The sequence below is a fragment of the Trichomonas vaginalis genome, chromosome IV (assembly GCF_026262505.1).
Source record: "Trichomonas vaginalis G3 chromosome IV, whole genome shotgun sequence".
NCBI classification, from domain to species: Eukaryota; Parabasalia; order Trichomonadida; family Trichomonadidae; genus Trichomonas; species Trichomonas vaginalis.
This window is the reverse complement of record NC_067206.1, coordinates 20,217,436-20,233,812: the sequence shown is the minus strand read 5'-3', so window position 1 is coordinate 20,233,812 and position 16,377 is coordinate 20,217,436. Positions and strand designations below refer to the sequence as shown.

General features: G+C 32.5%; 11 protein-coding genes across 11 annotated transcripts, besides 7 other annotated features; 6 read left to right on the top strand and 5 right to left on the bottom strand.

Annotated features, from left to right (window-relative positions):
* Positions 1–382: 382 nt before the first annotated feature.
* Positions 383–1,057: a mobile genetic element.
* Positions 383–1,057: a terminal%2Cinverted (terminal inverted repeat of Banshee-A1 transposon ID:TVAGG3_0134140).
* Positions 1,058–1,320: 263 nt separating this feature from the next.
* Positions 1,321–1,501: a mobile genetic element.
* A 347-nt stretch (positions 1,502–1,848) lies between these two features.
* Positions 1,849–1,902: a mobile genetic element.
* Positions 1,849–1,902: a terminal%2Cinverted (terminal inverted repeat of MuDR-N2_TV transposon ID:TVAGG3_0134120).
* A 1,564-nt stretch (positions 1,903–3,466) lies between these two features.
* Positions 3,467–4,123: a terminal%2Cinverted (terminal inverted repeat of Maverick-1C transposon ID:TVAGG3_0133930).
* Positions 3,467–16,377: part of a mobile genetic element that runs on past the window's edge.
* On the bottom strand, positions 4,860–5,435 carry TVAGG3_0134110 (uncharacterized protein; the record flags this gene model as incomplete). The annotated part of the gene is made up of 1 exon (XM_001320548.1): positions 4,860–5,435. The coding sequence occupies one exon, from the start codon at positions 5,433–5,435 to the stop codon at positions 4,860–4,862; it is 576 nt and encodes a 191-aa protein (XP_001320583.1).
* TVAGG3_0134100 (protein of unknown function, DUF4106 family) lies at positions 5,775–6,629 on the top strand (the record flags this gene model as incomplete). Its single annotated transcript, XM_051224044.1, has 1 exon — positions 5,775–6,629. One exon carries the CDS (start codon positions 5,775–5,777, stop codon positions 6,627–6,629), a length of 855 nt encoding a protein of 284 aa, XP_051109030.1.
* TVAGG3_0134090 (uncharacterized protein) lies at positions 6,626–7,027 on the bottom strand (the record flags this gene model as incomplete). Its single annotated transcript, XM_001320547.1, has 1 exon — positions 6,626–7,027. The coding sequence occupies one exon, from the start codon at positions 7,025–7,027 to the stop codon at positions 6,626–6,628; it is 402 nt and encodes a 133-aa protein (XP_001320582.1).
* TVAGG3_0134080 (uncharacterized protein) lies at positions 7,053–7,691 on the top strand (the record flags this gene model as incomplete). Its single annotated transcript, XM_051224043.1, has 1 exon — positions 7,053–7,691. The coding sequence occupies one exon, from the start codon at positions 7,053–7,055 to the stop codon at positions 7,689–7,691; it is 639 nt and encodes a 212-aa protein (XP_051109029.1).
* On the bottom strand, positions 7,919–8,344 carry TVAGG3_0134070 (uncharacterized protein; the record flags this gene model as incomplete). The annotated part of the gene is made up of 1 exon (XM_051224042.1): positions 7,919–8,344. The coding sequence occupies one exon, from the start codon at positions 8,342–8,344 to the stop codon at positions 7,919–7,921; it is 426 nt and encodes a 141-aa protein (XP_051109028.1).
* Positions 8,703–9,344, top strand: TVAGG3_0134060 (organellar and viral DNA polymerase type B; the record flags this gene model as incomplete). The annotated part of the gene is made up of 1 exon (XM_051224041.1): positions 8,703–9,344. The coding sequence occupies one exon, from the start codon at positions 8,703–8,705 to the stop codon at positions 9,342–9,344; it is 642 nt and encodes a 213-aa protein (XP_051109027.1).
* Positions 9,551–10,042, bottom strand: TVAGG3_0134050 (uncharacterized protein; the record flags this gene model as incomplete). Its single annotated transcript, XM_051224040.1, has 1 exon — positions 9,551–10,042. The coding sequence occupies one exon, from the start codon at positions 10,040–10,042 to the stop codon at positions 9,551–9,553; it is 492 nt and encodes a 163-aa protein (XP_051109026.1).
* On the top strand, positions 10,134–10,742 carry TVAGG3_0134040 (organellar and viral DNA polymerase type B; the record flags this gene model as incomplete). The annotated part of the gene is made up of 1 exon (XM_051224039.1): positions 10,134–10,742. The coding sequence occupies one exon, from the start codon at positions 10,134–10,136 to the stop codon at positions 10,740–10,742; it is 609 nt and encodes a 202-aa protein (XP_051109025.1).
* On the top strand, positions 10,832–12,661 carry TVAGG3_0134030 (organellar and viral DNA polymerase type B; the record flags this gene model as incomplete). Its single annotated transcript, XM_051224038.1, has 1 exon — positions 10,832–12,661. The coding sequence occupies one exon, from the start codon at positions 10,832–10,834 to the stop codon at positions 12,659–12,661; it is 1,830 nt and encodes a 609-aa protein (XP_051109024.1).
* TVAGG3_0134020 (organellar and viral DNA polymerase type B) lies at positions 13,937–15,403 on the top strand (the record flags this gene model as incomplete). Its single annotated transcript, XM_001320546.1, has 1 exon — positions 13,937–15,403. The coding sequence occupies one exon, from the start codon at positions 13,937–13,939 to the stop codon at positions 15,401–15,403; it is 1,467 nt and encodes a 488-aa protein (XP_001320581.1).
* On the bottom strand, positions 15,509–16,366 carry TVAGG3_0134010 (uncharacterized protein; the record flags this gene model as incomplete). The annotated part of the gene is made up of 1 exon (XM_001320545.1): positions 15,509–16,366. One exon carries the CDS (start codon positions 16,364–16,366, stop codon positions 15,509–15,511), a length of 858 nt encoding a protein of 285 aa, XP_001320580.1.

Genomic DNA, 16,377 nt, shown 5'->3' with positions numbered 1-16,377 from the left:
TACAGATACAGGAATGATCTCTGTTGACACATTCATAGCGTAATAATAAACATAATTTTCTAATTTCATTTTAACAAGTTTTTTAAAAAATGAATGTAATGAATAACAATCACCAATTTTTTTAAATTAAAAAATAAAAGTAAAAAGTATAAAGTAATCTAACAAAAAAATATTTAAAAGAATTTTGGGAAAAACAGAATAAGGATAATGATATTATTTTAGATGCACAATCGATGTACTGAAGAATAAATCTGTAAAATAATGATACAAAAATAAATTATTTTACAAGTAGCTAAGAATAAAACTATGAAATAAAATAAATGAAGCTAAATGAAAAAATAAAGGTTTAATAAATAATAAAGATTTTTATTTTATATCAAGATTCGTAAGAATTAAGTGTTAATACTTGGGAGAGAACTTGTTTATATATAGCAAATTCTATCTTGACGTTTATTTTTTTTCCCGCTCTGAAACGTATCCGGTCATTTTTTTAATTTTTATTTTTTGTGAGAGATAAGAGCTAATAATTGGTAGACAACTCCCCAATATCTATCAAATTTAACATTTATCCACCAAATTTATGGATTTGTTTTAGAATGTTCGAAAATGCGTAACATGGGAATGAATATTAATTGAAAAAAAACTTTCATTAATTCAATCTGATCTCATAAAATAATTTAAATTACAAACTTTGTAGTTTTAATAGATAATTAGTATTCAACTCAAATAAATAGTTTATTTTTGAATAAAAATTATTTGAATTTATTCAAGTTTAAATATCTTATTTGCTATATAATTATAAATACAATGAAGCATATTGGAAATTGAAAAGAATGACTTTTTCTGTTCTTTCAATCATTCAATTTGAATTTTGTAATATTGGATTTCTCATTAAATAGCTATTAAAAACAACAAGCAATTTAACTTACATTCAAATTTTTTGTGTGATATTCAATCTTCTCAAAACTGATTATATACTATATAATAAACCTATAATGGTATCATCCTTTCAATTATTTGAAGATAAAACCGAAAAAAATCTATTTTCGGTCTATAACACAATAAACACTATTTTTTTTGATATTTAACTTTCAAATTTCTTTGATGATATTCAACAATAGGATTATTTAATTTTAAGCCATGATTAACTCTCATTGAGAATGAACCCAAAATTATTACTGAACATTGAAAATAAATTTGTCATGTCTGAAGCGGATATTATTTTTGATCCAGTCCATTTCCATTTTGCGTCCAAATGTCAAGCAATTAATTATATAGTCAGTTTTATAGTAATCTTCCCTGGGTAACTTAAATTTTGACAATTTTTCCTAACTACCCTTATTGCAAGGACTGCACTGTAAAATAATGTCTAGAAATGATAAATTAATTCCTTTTGCAATTTCTAACGTGCAATCAGACATAAAATTTGTGGGGAAAATTTTTTCCAATTTAAAAAATTCTGTGAGACAATACATAATATTTTCTGCATTATTTGGAAAAATTATGAAGTAACAAAGTGGAGAATTTTAATTTCCACAATTAGACTTTTTCGAATCTCAATTCTTTGAAAAAGGAGCAGTAAGATTGTGAGTGTTAAAATCTTAGCGATCAATATAATTTTTTTTGTAATATCGAATAAAAGTTTGTTTTCGCATTTCCGTTTTATTTGACTACATGAAGATAAGAATTCTTGAGAACGATTTTAAATAAATTGCCAAATTGAAGAATTTGATATATGATGATATTCACTGATTTCTGCCAAACTTGTAGGAATGAATCCATTTAGAATAAAAACGATTTGTGCATTGGAAGCTCAGAACAAGTTATGTTCATTATCCCAATATGAAGAAAATGCACGTTTAGGAAAAGACGATAACGATTAAATTACAAAATCGATAACGACCCAGTAAATTGCATCATATTTAATCAGAAAAGATAAAAATTAACAGAGCAATATAATAATAATTGATGTATTGCAAATTTAATATAAAATAGTTAGAGAAACAAGTAGTGTGGAGAAATAATTGCAGAAAAGTGACATAAAAGTGACAGATTTCTATTTTTGACATATGAAGATAAATAAAGCCTTTGATTAAATATTGATTCATATATATTTATTGTCTTAAAAGAACTTTTCGATTTTGTTTCAATTTCCAGTTTCCAACGTTTTCTGATGGGGAAAAATGTATGTATGTCATGAATGTTGAGATCGAATATAGAAAGGCCTTAGGAGAAAACAATCAAATCAATTAGCTTTGATAACATTCTATGAAAGGTCTCAAAACCTGATCTTGTAAAATTTTTATATTTAATATTTGAAGACACTTTTAATTGCATTAATGAATCACTGGATTCATCTTTAACACCCATTCATCACTATTTAAATAAATTTAAACCAAAAAAATGAAAAGCATATGCTCGATGATGATGAAGATTGAATATGTTAATATTGCGGAAATTCAAATTATGAATATGGAATATTTTACCATGTTAAACACACATATATATATTTAAATGAAAAATAGACAGAGAAGAAGGATCTCACGATTTAATGCCGAGCTTCTGCTACTAATTTTGGGTAAGCAGCAGATGCTCGCCTATTTGTGTCTGCTGCAAATCTCTGTTGAAGCATGGGGCATTCATTAAAAGAATCTCTGCAATTTCTTCAATCTCTACCAACAGGATTAACCGGGGAATTCTTAAAGAAATATAACGATATCTAATATCAAGCAAACATAGGATGAATGAAAAATAAATGAAAAAGAGTGAAAATTAAATGATCAGCGTAAAAGTGATTGTAAAATAAAGAATGCGGAATAAAAATGATGAAAAATAGGGAAAGTGTTCTCGGTGTCCCCGGGTGAATTTTCGACATAAAATGAAGGGAATTAGAATTCTCCTTACTTGTACCATTTTATTTTAATTGATTTTATATCTCATACCGAAATGGCTCACAAAGTAGTGATAATTTTGGCGCTAAAATAAAAATAGCATTTTTTAATTTTTTTGTAACAATTAAATTTGATCATATAAATATATATAATTTAATGAAATATTAATTTAAAATTTAATGTTTATATAATAACTTGATAGTAACTCAAAGTTTGGAAATCTAATAAAGGGAATTGTAGGCGATGAGGTACTGATTATATATCAGTGCCTCATAACCTGCAATTCCCATTTCTGCTTAGAATGAAAGGGCAAGAGGTATATAGGTACACTATATATCTCTTGCCTTTCATTCTTGCTGCAAGACTTCCAAACTTTAATTAATTTTATTTTGCCTATTTTTTCACTAAATTTAAATCTTATATAATATAAATAAATTACATATTATAAATAAAACAATTTCATATCTTTTCTACTTAATTAAAATTGCCGCGCAATTTTAGGTTTTGTGTCACTTTTTCGGTTACTTTTTTGTGAGCCATTTCGGTACGAAACAATTTTAGTTAGTAAACCAGTCTTGGGTATGGTGGCACTGTGTTCCACCTTACCCAATACTTGTGAATTTGACACTTTACAAAACCACTAACGTATATTTTACAAGACGAACGCAAAAACTAACTTAACCTTAAATATTTACAAAGCCGCCAACCACTTCACTTCACTAACGAACTCACTAATGAAAAAATAAACGTTCACACTAACGTTCTCATAAATTTTCTTCAATATCTTCATCATCAGTGTTAACTCTATTGTAGTCATACTTGAAGTCATAAAGTTTCTCAAGTTTTGAAATGCATAGCCTTGTTAACTTACCTTCATCATCATAAGTTTTTATAAAACTACCATGACAATCTTTATACACAGTCAATGTATAATCTACTGGTCTCGGATGAAGTGTAAAGAACATGTTATACTCAGGAAGGAAGAATAAATGTTTAAATGTATGTTTGTTATATGTTTTGATTTGTATGAGTTGCTTTTGTTCTGTCATTTATATAAAAATAAAATAAAAATAATTTTAAAAAAATAAACTTTAAAAATAAATGATATCACCACCTTCACACGTATGAAAACATAGCACAAAAATAAATTTAGGGTAGAAGGGTATATCTAACCCGATATCTAACCTCATTTCTATCCTGTTGAATTCATTGCTTTATAACTCTCTTTCTTGGTTTCTTTTTAGTTGCTTTCTTTACGTCCGTCTCCAACTTGACTGTCTTTCTTCTTCGTCCATAATGATACCAATTACTTCCACCAGTCAATGGGTCAAATGGTCTTTCGTAAGGGTTTCCATACATTCCATAGGGACTATACGGAAGAACTGCTGGTGGAAGTTGTGGAGAAGAAACATTTTCTTTAGTTCCATCGACTCTATTTAAATGCATTGTTTCACCTTTCATCTGGTCATTAAAGTCTTTTGCGTGTTTTGCAAACTCATCGTCCTTTCCTAAAGCATTTTCTGACTCAGTCGCAACCAAATTGGATGCTTTATTTATGAGCCCTATTTTATTTAATCTTAACTTCTTTGCAACCCAGCCTCCAATCTTCCCTTTATTTGCATCTAATGTCTTCGAAACCCTTCCTCCACTCATTTTATTTACTGCGTCATAAGCTCCAAGTGCTTTTGCTCCAAATGCTAATGCTTTTGTTCCCATTACGCCTAAAACTGCCCAAGCTACCATTTACACCATATTAAAATCATCTCTCTTCAATATTATCTCATAAAAGTTCTCGTTACTGGAGAAAGTCAATGAAACATAAGCGTTCTCACAGGCTTCGCCCTCACCGCTTTGCGGTCTATCTAACTTCTTTCTTATCTCATCTATTCGCTTCAAAATGTCTGAACAATTGCTAACATCTTCTACAACAGTTATTTCATCATGAATGACCTTCAAGAACAAGCTCATTTAATATGCTATTAAAATCATCTCAATAATGAGTCCATCCTTTCCATCTTTAGGTAGCACAACATCTTTCATTGAAGAAGGTTCGACAAGTCTTATGTTAAACTTACTGACAAAGTTTGTTATACTATAATGCTTCGGTGGCGAATACATATAGTTTGAAAGACATAATATAGATTCTTCAGCAAATTCACTTATACTGGATTTTATAACAATGTTCTCACGAGACCAAATACCACCAATTGACAATCTTGTAAGCAATCCTGCTGAACCTTCAACTGTAAACGTCGATGGTAACATTCCACGAAGGTCATCTATTGACATCTTTGAGTCACTGAATTTAAAGATTTTCTTAAAGCAATCGTCATTATCTAACCATGCAATAGCTTTGAAGTTTTCATTCGAATATACATCTGCTTCATTAAATGTAAAACCTGACTTCTTTGCAGAGACGACTTTAAAATCTATTGAGTTTGTTTCAAAATTATATGCTATGGTAACTTCTGATGGTAATGGATGTCCTTCTGCAGTCAGTTGTTCTCTCACTACCGTTTGAAGCTTTGTGTTAAAAACTTTCATGTCATCTCCTGTATCTAAGTTCACATACACAGCGACAGGAAAAATATCTTGCTTCTTTGTTTCATCATTATATCTCAAAACATTAAAGTTCTGCTGAAATCAATACTTCGAACCTGTCTGATTTCAATAGCTTTCTCACCACCTACATACTCTACCCAGTGTCTTGGATATTCATAAGTATACTGACTTTCTTGAATTTTGGTAGGTTTCATCATAACGTGTTCATAGTATATCTTTATACTCTTGTCAGTTAGACTCGGTGCTATGTTCTGAATATTTCTGACTTGCATTTTTAATGGAGATAAAATGAAGCATTTAATACATGACGTAGATGAAGACATGAACGAAACCACAGACAAACTTAACTCTTCTCTCATTCTTCCTTTCAGTAAGGACTATGAGTTCTGTTCAAACGGTGTGTACTTTTATTGTGGAAAGATGGGGTCAGGAAAGACATTTAACCTCATTTGTCATATTCTTATAACAGAACGTTTAGGAAATGACTCATATTATGACCAAATCATTATATCAGCAACTTCAGACTCTATGGACTCAACGGCGAAAACATTCATGAGTAAAGTTCAAGCATCTGTCGTTAAAGTTCCAGACAGTGAACTCATTGAATTTCTTCAACGTTACATTCGACGTAAGAGAAAATATTATGCCATCGTAGAGTTCATACAGTCAGGAATGCAAAAGACCTCTGAGGAGATGAAAAGAATTATTGACAAACACCACTTACGTCAGTACTCAGGAGTTTACGATATGAAACGACTGACAAACTACATTCTATCAAAACTTTCAAAATACCCCTTCAAAAAATATCCTTCAAACACTCTGCTCGTTTGCGACGACTTCGCCGGAAAAGGTTTAGTTTCAAAGCCTGACTCACCATTAGCTAACATCATAACTAAAGTCAGACATTACCATTTAACTGTAGCAATACTTATGCAAACATGGCGTTTCCTTGCTTTAAACATAAAACGTCTCATAACTGACTTTGTTATCTTTCAAGGTTTTTCACGTTATGATATTGAACTCATTTGGAAACAGTCAGGTATAACATTACCTTTTGAAGAAATTTGGGAAGCATATAAGTCTCTCATCTCTCCTCGTTCATACCTTGAGATTCATATCATGACTAATATCATTAAAGTCAAAAATATTCCATGGGAACGACCAACATTGTTTTAAAGCTTAACCTTCAATTGACTGATGGTAAACAAATTCCATGCATCTCTGTCGCCATTTCTGTTAATATTTTTGCTGTCATTCATATCATCCACTTCCCCATCCGTTAACTTTTGAGGATATGTGTTAGAATAGCTGTTCTTAAATGAAGGCTTTTCACCTTTGAGAGCATAAACTCTATAACTTTCTGCATACTTTATGTTTGAACCTCCTGAGCCATCATTGACATAAATTTTTATAGGCTTCCACCCTTTGTTCATGTTTCTGCTTCTTCCCTTAGCTCTTTTGTTCAGTAGTTCTACATCTTTATACACAGCTCCTGTCTCAGTGAATTCAACAATATTTTCATTCGTTAGCTTTACATTCAAACCCTTGTCGAGTATATTGTTCATTTCATACATATAAAAGGTTTTTATTCTATATGAAATGAGAAGCAAATCCATCTTAGCTGGTGCCGTTAATGTTCCAATTGAACCAACATCAAATGTTGACTCACGAACGACAAACAATATTGTCATAAAGAACTATAGTTCAGAATGTTTGAAAGACAAAGAAGAGCTGAAATCAGGACCTTCGGTCTTGGCGCATGGCGCCGTGAATTTAAACTCAGCTTCAAATGCTAATGCTACATCAGATGTTAAGTTAGAGTATCCACCACTGGACCAAGTTCTTTCAAGAGAAGCCAACGACAACCCTTACATAAATGTTCAAACAAATCCTTCAGATAACGTAGACCATTACCTTCTTCAGTTGTATCAAACTATCTTACTCAAAGACGATAAGAAGCTTTTGACAAATCTTATAAGTAAGAACCAAATAATTCTAACAAAGGAGGACCTTGAAAATGTTATATCACGAATAGCAGGGAAACAATGTGTCATTGACTATCTCGACCCTGAAATCGAATGCTGTGGTCAAACTCCAATATTCATGAAAATAGGTAACATCCGCATCATTGAAACGCCAGGTACTCCAGGAGTTGAGTTTAAGTATAGATATTTGAACGAGTATACAAAACTATCTACTGATTATAAGCTTTGTTTGAAATATGTTTTAGTAAATTAAAGCAGTCAGTCAGTCAAAAAAATTTCAAGTTAACAACTTATAGTATCTGTCCAAAACTTCTTCAACAGTATCGAACTCATCTTCATAATGCAGACCTAATCTTATTGACTTGGTGCAGTTTTCACTAACACAATATTTTTCTGTTCTCTTGACTGACATAACTAACTCATTTGTTTCATCAAACAGCAACAACCAAAGTTCATGACCTAATACATAACATTCATACTTTATATTTTTAGCTCTGAGTTCTCTTGTAAGCTGTTGCATTTAATATTATCTAAAAAGTCTACTTCAACAGTCATTCGCACTGGTGCCTTCAGTATTACAGGCTCGCCTTGAAAGTCAACGAGTCTGAATTGCATGTCTTTCAAATTATGTGGACTAATGCGAACCCATTTACCTAAATGAGTTGCTAAAACAGGAACGTTTGGAATGAACATTGAATTGACTGCATAACAGAAAGATTTATACTCTACTGAACCTTTACTATTAACTCCTGAAATGCCTGTGACATTAGCTATTTTTGACTCAATGTACAAACAATTGCCATAACATACGTATGGAACAGATTTCATCTCAATAACTCCACCAACGCTTTTTAAAGGAAATGTCATATGATATGCTCCCAGAAGCAATTGAACTCTATGACTCATTCTTGGTATCTTAAACTCTTTCTCGCTGCTGAACTTCAATGTTCCCTCAGAAGAGAGTTCGACATCTATGTTGTCAATAGTTTCTTCATTTATGAGAGTATCTATAACTCCAGCAATTTTATCTATATTCTATACTCTGCTCTGTTAGGAAATGTTATAAAACTTCTTTTGTCATCTATTTCAATCTCTATGAAATCTGCTTCATCCGTTATGACAAAAGTTGCGATAGTATTGAAGTCAACAACTCTGAAAGCAAGTGCTTCATTCTGAAGACCTAAGTTTGTTTGTAGCTTTACTGTTCCATATTCATTCGGGTCTGTACTTTGCAAATAGAACAACATTTTATTCTCATTAAAATATGACTATTGCTGCATATGCGTATGAAACAAATGAAGCAAGAAGAGCACATGAACTAGTAAACGAAAACTCAACTTTAACAATTGAAGGTAATGATTTAGTCATTGACGATGGAAAAACTAAAAAAGTCATTGACTTCGATACTTTTAACACTTATGACCCATTCATTACAACAAGTAAAGTTCCTATCATAAATGATGGAATGGTGCAATATATAAATTCTACAGTAGATGCCTCATTAGTGAAAGTACTGAATGTTCTCATTGAATTACTAAAGAGCTTTCGATTTGACGACAACATTAAATGCTTAAAGAATTTAGTCATGAATGAAAAACAAATTCTCGGCGTTGCTGGTAGCAGTAATGATGTACACCTTATGACATTAGAATATTATAACGAACATAAAGATGAACTGAAAGGAGAGAAGGGTGACACTGGACCTCAAGGACCTCAAGGCGAAAACAGTTTGGACGGTGAAGATGGAAAGGATGGAAAAACTGCTAAATCATGGATATGGGACCTTATAAATACTGGTTTAACAGCTGGTTCATATGGAGTTCTTCAATATCAAATCGGAAAGATATGGGCAGTACTTGGTGAAGAAGCTTTAGATGACATGAATTTAGCTATTCAGAACTCTTGACAGAAGAAGAGAACGAACAACATGTAAAAGATTATGCAAAATTTTTGAAGACATACAAAGCATTTAAACAATATCTAGAAGCTTCTAAAGATTATGTAAAATTTCTAAAGGTATATAAAGCTTATGAAAAAGCGTATGAAAAGTTTATACATTGGGGAATTTTTGTAAAATATCGATATGAAGACTAACCAAAAATATATTTTTGCTTAAATGACGTCAGGGTCAATTTCTTCAACCATTTCACTTCCTTCGTCAATGTCAATAGAAGCTTCTTCAACCTTTGGTAAGAATTTTTGTATAACATCTTTGTTCGTTATTGTCTTCAGAGATGAAGGATAATATTTCACAGATGTTTCACCCTTCTTATATTCTTTCTGTTCGGAAAGATTCATAGCAATACTGAAGAAGTCAATGTTGGAGTTCTTTATAACAGTATAGTGTGTATCTTTGACATTCACGAAGAAACCCCTTTGTTTCAAAACTACTGCTAACTCTTGTGAAGTATAACGTTTGCGGTCAATGACGATAGCTAATGGTCTGACATACTGACCAAACTTTGATTCTTTCACAAACTTTGATTCTTTCACAAACTTCTTGATAAAGATAACATTAACGTTTGCAGCACCATTGAACTCATTCTTGATGGCAGTAGCGAGAGCATTGTATGAAAAGAACTTGCAATCTTGCATGTGTTTCATTAAAATAAAAATATTAAATTATTTTGAAAAATAACTTAAAAAAATCTAATCTAATTTTTTCAAAAAATATTTTTTTTATTTCCTACTAAAGATGTATCGGAAGTTGTCTAAGTTAGAACACTCAGAAATAAAACAACTTCTAACAGAAGCTAACATAGAAATAGCAAAACATTACGCAACAAACAAAAAAGCACTCGCTGACTTCATTAAAGACTACAATGGTGAAATAACTTACGATAAAATTCATGAGTTCATAAAGCCACAACGCGGCGAGGACGAAGTCCATGCAAGAACTTTTCCTTTAAATGACGTTGCTATTGACTTATATCATAGACGTTCAGTACCACATAAAGTAAGAAGAGAAATGTTTGACATAACAAATGCAAACGTTGGTCATACTCGTAAAGCTCTTTCTCATGACGTTCGTCAAGAAATGTTTGAACTTACGAACTCAAACGTTGGCGAAACAAGAAGAGCTGTACCACATGAAGTAAGGCGTGAAATGTTTGACATAACAAATGCGAACGTTGGTGAAACAAGAAAGAGAGACGACACACTGAAACAACAGAGAAGAGAGATGTTTAAAAGTGCTATAGAACAAGTTCGCAAAGCTAATGATGTCATTCGTTCCATTGACGACAAACCAAAAGAAGGTGAGAGATGGTTAAAAAAGATGAAGAAAATAGGAAGAGGAATGTGAAGTCAGGCAATAGACTCATTGACTTTAACATCGAAGCTTTAGATGAACCAAACAGAGACTACTTACACAAACATTTCGGTAAGGTTTTCATGAGACTCTTAGAGAAAATTAAAATAAACTCACAACAGAGATGGACGGTATGTTATAAACTTGGTGGAAAGTATGAATGCTCTACATTAAACTTCAATAATATTGGAACATTACTACATCAGCTCTTGAAGGAGAACTTTATATCAGAGATAGAAGCAAATGCTGCAGGTATTGTTGAAATGCACTATGACTTCTTCTTGACAAACATAAAGAATCTTACTGAAATAAAGATGTATGATTTAACAGAATATGAAGGCTTAACGATGTCAGATGTAAAGAAAGGCAAACCAAAAAAGAGACCATATAGAGATGAAAGCACACTGACAAATGACCAGAAAGCCATTTTGGAAGCTCTTAAGCAAACAGGAAACCCAGCACTTATAGAAAGCTTTTGGAAAGATAATGGTGAAAAGAAGTTTTATAAGAAGAGAAGCGGGCAGTTCTGGAAGTATCTTTGCACATTACCTATAAATCTTGAGCGCTACCAAATCTTCAATGAACTGAACAAAAGAACTGCAACACTGATGACAGAGGACAATTGTTTCGTTTATGCTTGCATTCAGGCTGGAGTAAATGAAGAAACTATTGACCACATGAGAGAAGTCATTCGTGTTAGAGACTTTCCTCAAAGTAAAGTACAAGAAATTTCTGACGCAACAGGTATAGCATTTAATGTTACCATTGGTTACTTCAATGACTCAAGACATAATGAAATAAAGAGATATATACCAAAAGAATGCGAAACTGTTAGAACTATTGACTTACTTCTTGTTGAAGACCACTACATGCTAAACGAAAGATTACCAATGACAACATATTTCATCAGAAATTACAAAGAAATCTTGAAGGAATGTGGTGGAATGAACATTGAGAAACAGATGAAGATTTATACAAAGAGAGAAGATAAATATGTAGTTCGTTATGATAGAACAACACCGTTATGGGATGTTATGAAAACATTGTGGGAGTGCAAATATTTTGAACCTATTTCTTATGGAGAACTTTTCACATATACGACTGACTTATATAAACAGAACCTTGTACCATTTAAAGATTTGACATATCCTCCAAAGTATTGTGTACAACTGAAGCAGAAAGCAGAGTCAAAAGAAGTAAATAAAGCTAAATGTAAGTTCATTCCTGAGCACGTTTTCTTTGCTGACTTTGAGTGTAGCACAGACGGCTTTCATAAAGCGTTTAACATATGTTATGACAGTGAAGATGGTTCAGTTAGTGAAAGCATTTGGGGTCAGAACTGTGCAACAGGATTTTTGGAAAGACTCTCTGACAAGAGTTTAGTATATTTTCACAACCTCAGCTATGACATAAACTTTATCTTAAGACACATGACAGAAGTGAAAGGAACTCCCATCATTAAAGGTTCACGAACAATGCAAATAACTGGCTTATATAAAGGAAGGGCAATTATTATAAAAGACTCTTACAGTGTTATAAATAAGAAGCTTAAACTATTTCCTGCTATGTTTAACTTACAAACAGGACCGAAAGAAGTATTTCCATATAACTACTACAGCAGTACTTTGCTCATGAATGACAACAGAACTGGTGTCATTTCTGAAGCATGTAAGTTTGTCAAAGATGTTGAAACATTCATGAAAAACATAGATTCCATCAAAGGTTGCAGAATAGATGAAAACCACTTCAACGTAGAAAAATATAGCACATTCTATTGCAAACAAGATGTAAGAATTTTAAGAGAAGGATTTGTAAAGTTCAGAAATGACTTATTGAAAGAGTTTGATTTAAACGTATATGACTACGTTAGTATTTGTTCTATTGCTAACAAATTGTTTGAGAACAGAGTATAGGGATGCGACGGTTTTACGCCATGACCGTTTAAAAATAGAATAATACGCCATTTTTGGGGCCGAATGGCGGGTACGAAGTAGCCGCCATTCGGCCGAATAACAAAACAATACAAAATTATCGCCGTCCTTTTTTTTCTTTCTTTCTCTTTTTTTCTCTCTATCTTTCTTTTCTCTTTCCTCTTTTTACTCCTCTTTCTCTTTTCATCATTAAACGTAGAAAGATATATTAATATTATTTTAAAATTAAAAAAAATAAAGAAAGTATAATAAGTAATTATTTAGTTATCGATATATATATGTAAAGTGATAATCTGAGGATAATCTGAGGAGGAGTCTGAGGATTAGACCGAGGAGTAGTTTGAGGAGTTTGATGATAATCTGAGGAGTTTGAGGAGTAGTCTGAGGAGTAGTCTGAGGAGTTTGAGGATAATCTGAGGAGTTGTCTGAGGAGTAGTTTCAGGAGTTGTCTGAGGATAATTTGAGGAGTAGTCTGAGGAGTTTGAGGATAATCTGAGGAGTTGTCTGAGGAGTAGTTTCAGGAGTTGTCTGAGGATAATTTGAGGAGTAGTCTGAGGAGTTTGAGCATAATCTGAGGAGGAGTCTGAGGATTAGACCGAGGAGTAGTTTGAGGACTAGTCTCAGGACTAGTCTGATGAGGAGGACTCTCAGGAGTAGTCTGAAGAGTAGTCTCAGGAGGAAGATCTGAGGAGGAGTCTTATGAGGAAGATCTGAGGAGTAGTCTGATGAGGAGGGGTCTAAGGAGTAGTCTGAGGATGATGAGTAATCTGATAAGGAGTAGTCTGAGGATGATCTGAGGATAACCTGATGACTAGTCTAGGAGTGGTCTAATAAAAATGTAAAATATTTTCAAAGAAAAAATTCTATGAATTTTATACTTTAATTCTTAGCATTATACTGAATAAAATAAACATAAATATCAAAATTTGAAATTGAACACGCCAAAAAATTGATAATCCACATTCAATATTTTGTAAGTGGCGTACTTTTTGAATACTCGCCATACGCCTTGGAGTTCTCAATTTTGAATTCGCCTTTATTTGGGCGACCTCAGAAAAATACGCCATTAAGAAAATATTGTATGAGATTTTAAATTTGAACACGCTCTACCTTAAGGAATTAAATTTATTAAGATATATTTATATATAATAAACGATTACTTAAAAAAGTATTTCATCGCTTATGTAAGTTTCAAAAAAATCACGAAAATAAAAAAATCAAGATTAAGATTTTATTTTTAATTTTTGAATTTCTCAAATGGCGAAATTTTTGGGCGAACAAAAAAAATGTACGCCCGGTCAAATGGCGTGTTTAACGCATCCCTACAGAGTATACTTCCCGAATGGAAACTTATATGACCTCTCAAATAAACCAAGAGAGTTTATTTCGAGATGCATTCAAGGTGGAAGATGCATGCTATCAGATAACATGAAACAAATGAGTGAAAAGAAACTCATTGCTGATTTCGACGCTGTTTCATTATATCCATCAGCAATTGCAAGATTGTATACTTTAGAAGGTATTCCAAAAGTATTGAAGGATGAGATGTTAAGTTCTGAATATTTGTTAAAGCATTTATTCGATGACGACCAAAAGGAACCCATTGGTGAAAAGTTTATGTCTGGCTTCTTTGTTCTCATTAAGATAACAAAGATTGGAATACATAGACACTTTCCTTTAATAGTTTGCGACCCTGAACTAAATCCAGAACTTAACGTTCCAAGAAGTTCAAACACTTGCTGTCTCATGTATGTTGACCATATAACATTACAAGACCTCATAAAATATCAAGGTGTCAAATGTGAAGTGTTGCAAGGATACTACTACGATGGAAACAGAGATATTAGAATAAGAGATGAAGTAAAGAAGTTGTTTGAGTTAAGGTTAAAGTATAAGAAAGAAGGAAATCCTTTGCAAGAAAATATAAAGCTCATTCTGAACAGTATTTATGGCAAAACTATTCTATCTCCTATTGAGTCAAAAATAACCATAGTAAATGACAAAGATGCTATAAGATATGCCATCAGAAACTACAACCATATAGTGAAGTTCGAAGGTTTGGATGGTTCAGATAAAACTATTTTCAAGCTAACGAAAAGCATTTGCAGACACTTTAACTTCTGTCCACTTGGTGTTAACATTCTGTCTATGTCAAAACGTATTATGAATGAAGTATTCTGTACTGCAGAAGATATGGGCTTGTATATAGCCTATCAGGATACCGACAGTATGCACTTATATAATGAAGACATTCCAAAGCTTGCAGCAGAGTTTAAGAAGAGATATGGTCGCGAACTTATAGGAAAGAACCTTGGTCAATTTCATAGCGACTTTGCAGAAATCACAAAAGATAAACAAAGTTTAGCTTCTAAAAGTATTTTCTGTGGAAAGAAGACTTACATAGACTTACTCATTAATGATTTAAATGAAGTTGTATTTCACTGCAGAATGAAAGGCGTGAAGCAAGATATTATTGCTTTAACCGCTAATGAAATGTTTCCTGACTCTGTTCAGTGTTTCTATGATGAAGATAAAGGTTTAATGGTTCCGCAAGGAAAATTTGACAAAGACTCTGAGTTCAGTGTTATGAAGTTATATAAAGCACTTTATGACGGTCAAGAGATTGCATTTGACTTATGTAAGTCATGTCAACCTTGCTTTGAAGAAAAGTTCAACTTTTCAATAACGAGCAAAACAAGTTTCATACGTAAGTTAAAGTTCTGAGGTCATGAATGAAAAAAATAATGAAGTCATTTATTTTTGTCAGAAGTGAGACCATTCATGATAAAAATAAGCCGCTAGCGGCAAGGGCGAAGCCCATGTGGTCATTTACAATACAGCTCTTGTAGAATTTAAGAGTTGTGCTTCAATGTAGAGACAATCTTTCCCATCTGGAGGTAGCAAAACAGGTGCTTTATGGTCATGAGTGGAGAACATGTCTATCCAAAACTCACGATTGTGACCAATGAGTTTGTAATACTTAGGATTTGGCAGTGGTGTAGTTCTTGTATGACCTATGAACTCATTTTCAACGCCTTTAGCTATATTAGAGAAAAGAATAGCTTGCTTTCTATCCCAAATGCCAGGTGTTACAATCTTTGAAAATTCATTTTTCCTCGGAAGCATTGCATCATAATTGAAAACATTCTTGAAGTCTTCATTGGGTTCAGAGATTTGAAATCTTATTCGAAATGGCTCTTCTTTCTTTTTAGCGACTTCATTGAATGGTGAATATATAACAAACTGACAGTCATGAGTTCCATCTTCATTTTCATTAAATTCATAATGAAAGTCTATAAGTTGTGGCTGACTACCTTCTTCTTTCAGTTGTGCAAGAAACTCACGTAAAGGCTGTAAAGTTTGTACTTCAATGTTGAACTTTTTCTCGAACATTTCATTAAATGAAATCATACATTGTTGCAATGTTGTATCGTCTTTAAAGTATTTGTATATGTGAATATTTTGGGCGCTTAAAGACTGTTCGTCATTTTCTATCTCGACTTGAAGTATAAAGTCAACCTTTCTGAAAGCACGTGTTATATACATAGATGTTATGCCAATGTACTTATCTTCATTTATGTTCACAATCCAGTCTGTTGGAAACTTAAACGTTACTCTGTTCCCTTTTATTTTAACGTCAGGGTTTTCACTACTGAATGCAACAGATAAAGGTATTTGTCTATACATTTAGTTCGGAT